The following is an 886-nucleotide window of genomic DNA, read 5'->3' on the forward strand; positions in this document are numbered from 1 at the left end:
TATACCCCATACACCCCCACCTCACATCCTCCCCTCTCCCCCTATATACCCCATACAACCCCACCTCATCCTCCCCCTATATACCCCATACACCTCCTCTTCTCACCTGCAGATTCCACCAATGGGTCCCCACACTGTTTGCATATTGCCCCAGTTGGAGGCAGATAACCTCCCTGCACACTGCCGCCATGAAACTCCGAAACTTGCAGACCGGGGATTGTCACCATGGCAGAGGGCCGCCTCCACTCTGATTGGCCGGCGGATTGTAACGCACCGCCTCCCACAGGATTAAGAGCCGAGGGATTCGCTAAAGGTAGAAGGCGTGGTTAATATGGGTCAGGTGACGTGCACAAGCCTCCGCCCATGTTTCCATGACCCGGAAGTGTCGCCTTGACGGGGCCGCCATTTTTCCGGTTTTTTTCATCCACATTTGAACGCTTCAGTTTGTGTGCTGAGTCTCTCTAATTGGGTGTGATGTCCCCCAATCAATACCGGGCACTGCACACAAATAGAGTGTCAGCCTTGTGGGTTTATATATTTGTGAGAGGCCATACCTGCCTAGATCGCAGGCTCCTCCACAGGAAACTTCACCATCATCTTCCTGTGCTGACATCTCTCTTGGAGATCAATATTGTGGGAAAGGCCCCCCACAGACCACAAGGGGGCAGATGTCTTATTGCCCCAGCACTAGCTCCCCCTTTAAATAGGAACACTTGGGAGCAATGTTGGGGACAATGGGGACACCGGTGACAAATTGGGGACACGGGCACAAATCAGGCCACCTCCCACTTTGTATTTATGGGCTATGGGAGAATCTGAAACGTCCAACCCAACGGAGGATGGGGCAACTTCCCAAGGGAGACAAAATAGGGGGGCTGGAATAAAG

The 886-nt window shown here is 53.2% G+C and overlaps 1 protein-coding gene across 1 annotated transcript in view; it reads right to left on the bottom strand.

The window, feature by feature from the left end:
* MSTO1 (misato mitochondrial distribution and morphology regulator 1) overlaps positions 1–263 on the bottom strand; it is a 5,140-nt gene extending 4,877 nt beyond the window's left edge. The window contains exon 1 of the mRNA XM_072428296.1: positions 107–263. Within this exon, the coding sequence (XP_072284397.1) occupies positions 107–190 (84 nt within the window). The 5' untranslated portion in view covers positions 191–263. The remainder of the gene's footprint in view (positions 1–106) is intronic.
* Positions 264–886: the final 623 nt, after the last annotated feature.

The sequence above is a fragment of the Pyxicephalus adspersus genome, chromosome 12 (assembly GCF_032062135.1).
Source record: "Pyxicephalus adspersus chromosome 12, UCB_Pads_2.0, whole genome shotgun sequence".
Taxonomy (NCBI): Eukaryota; Metazoa; Chordata; class Amphibia; order Anura; family Pyxicephalidae; genus Pyxicephalus; species Pyxicephalus adspersus.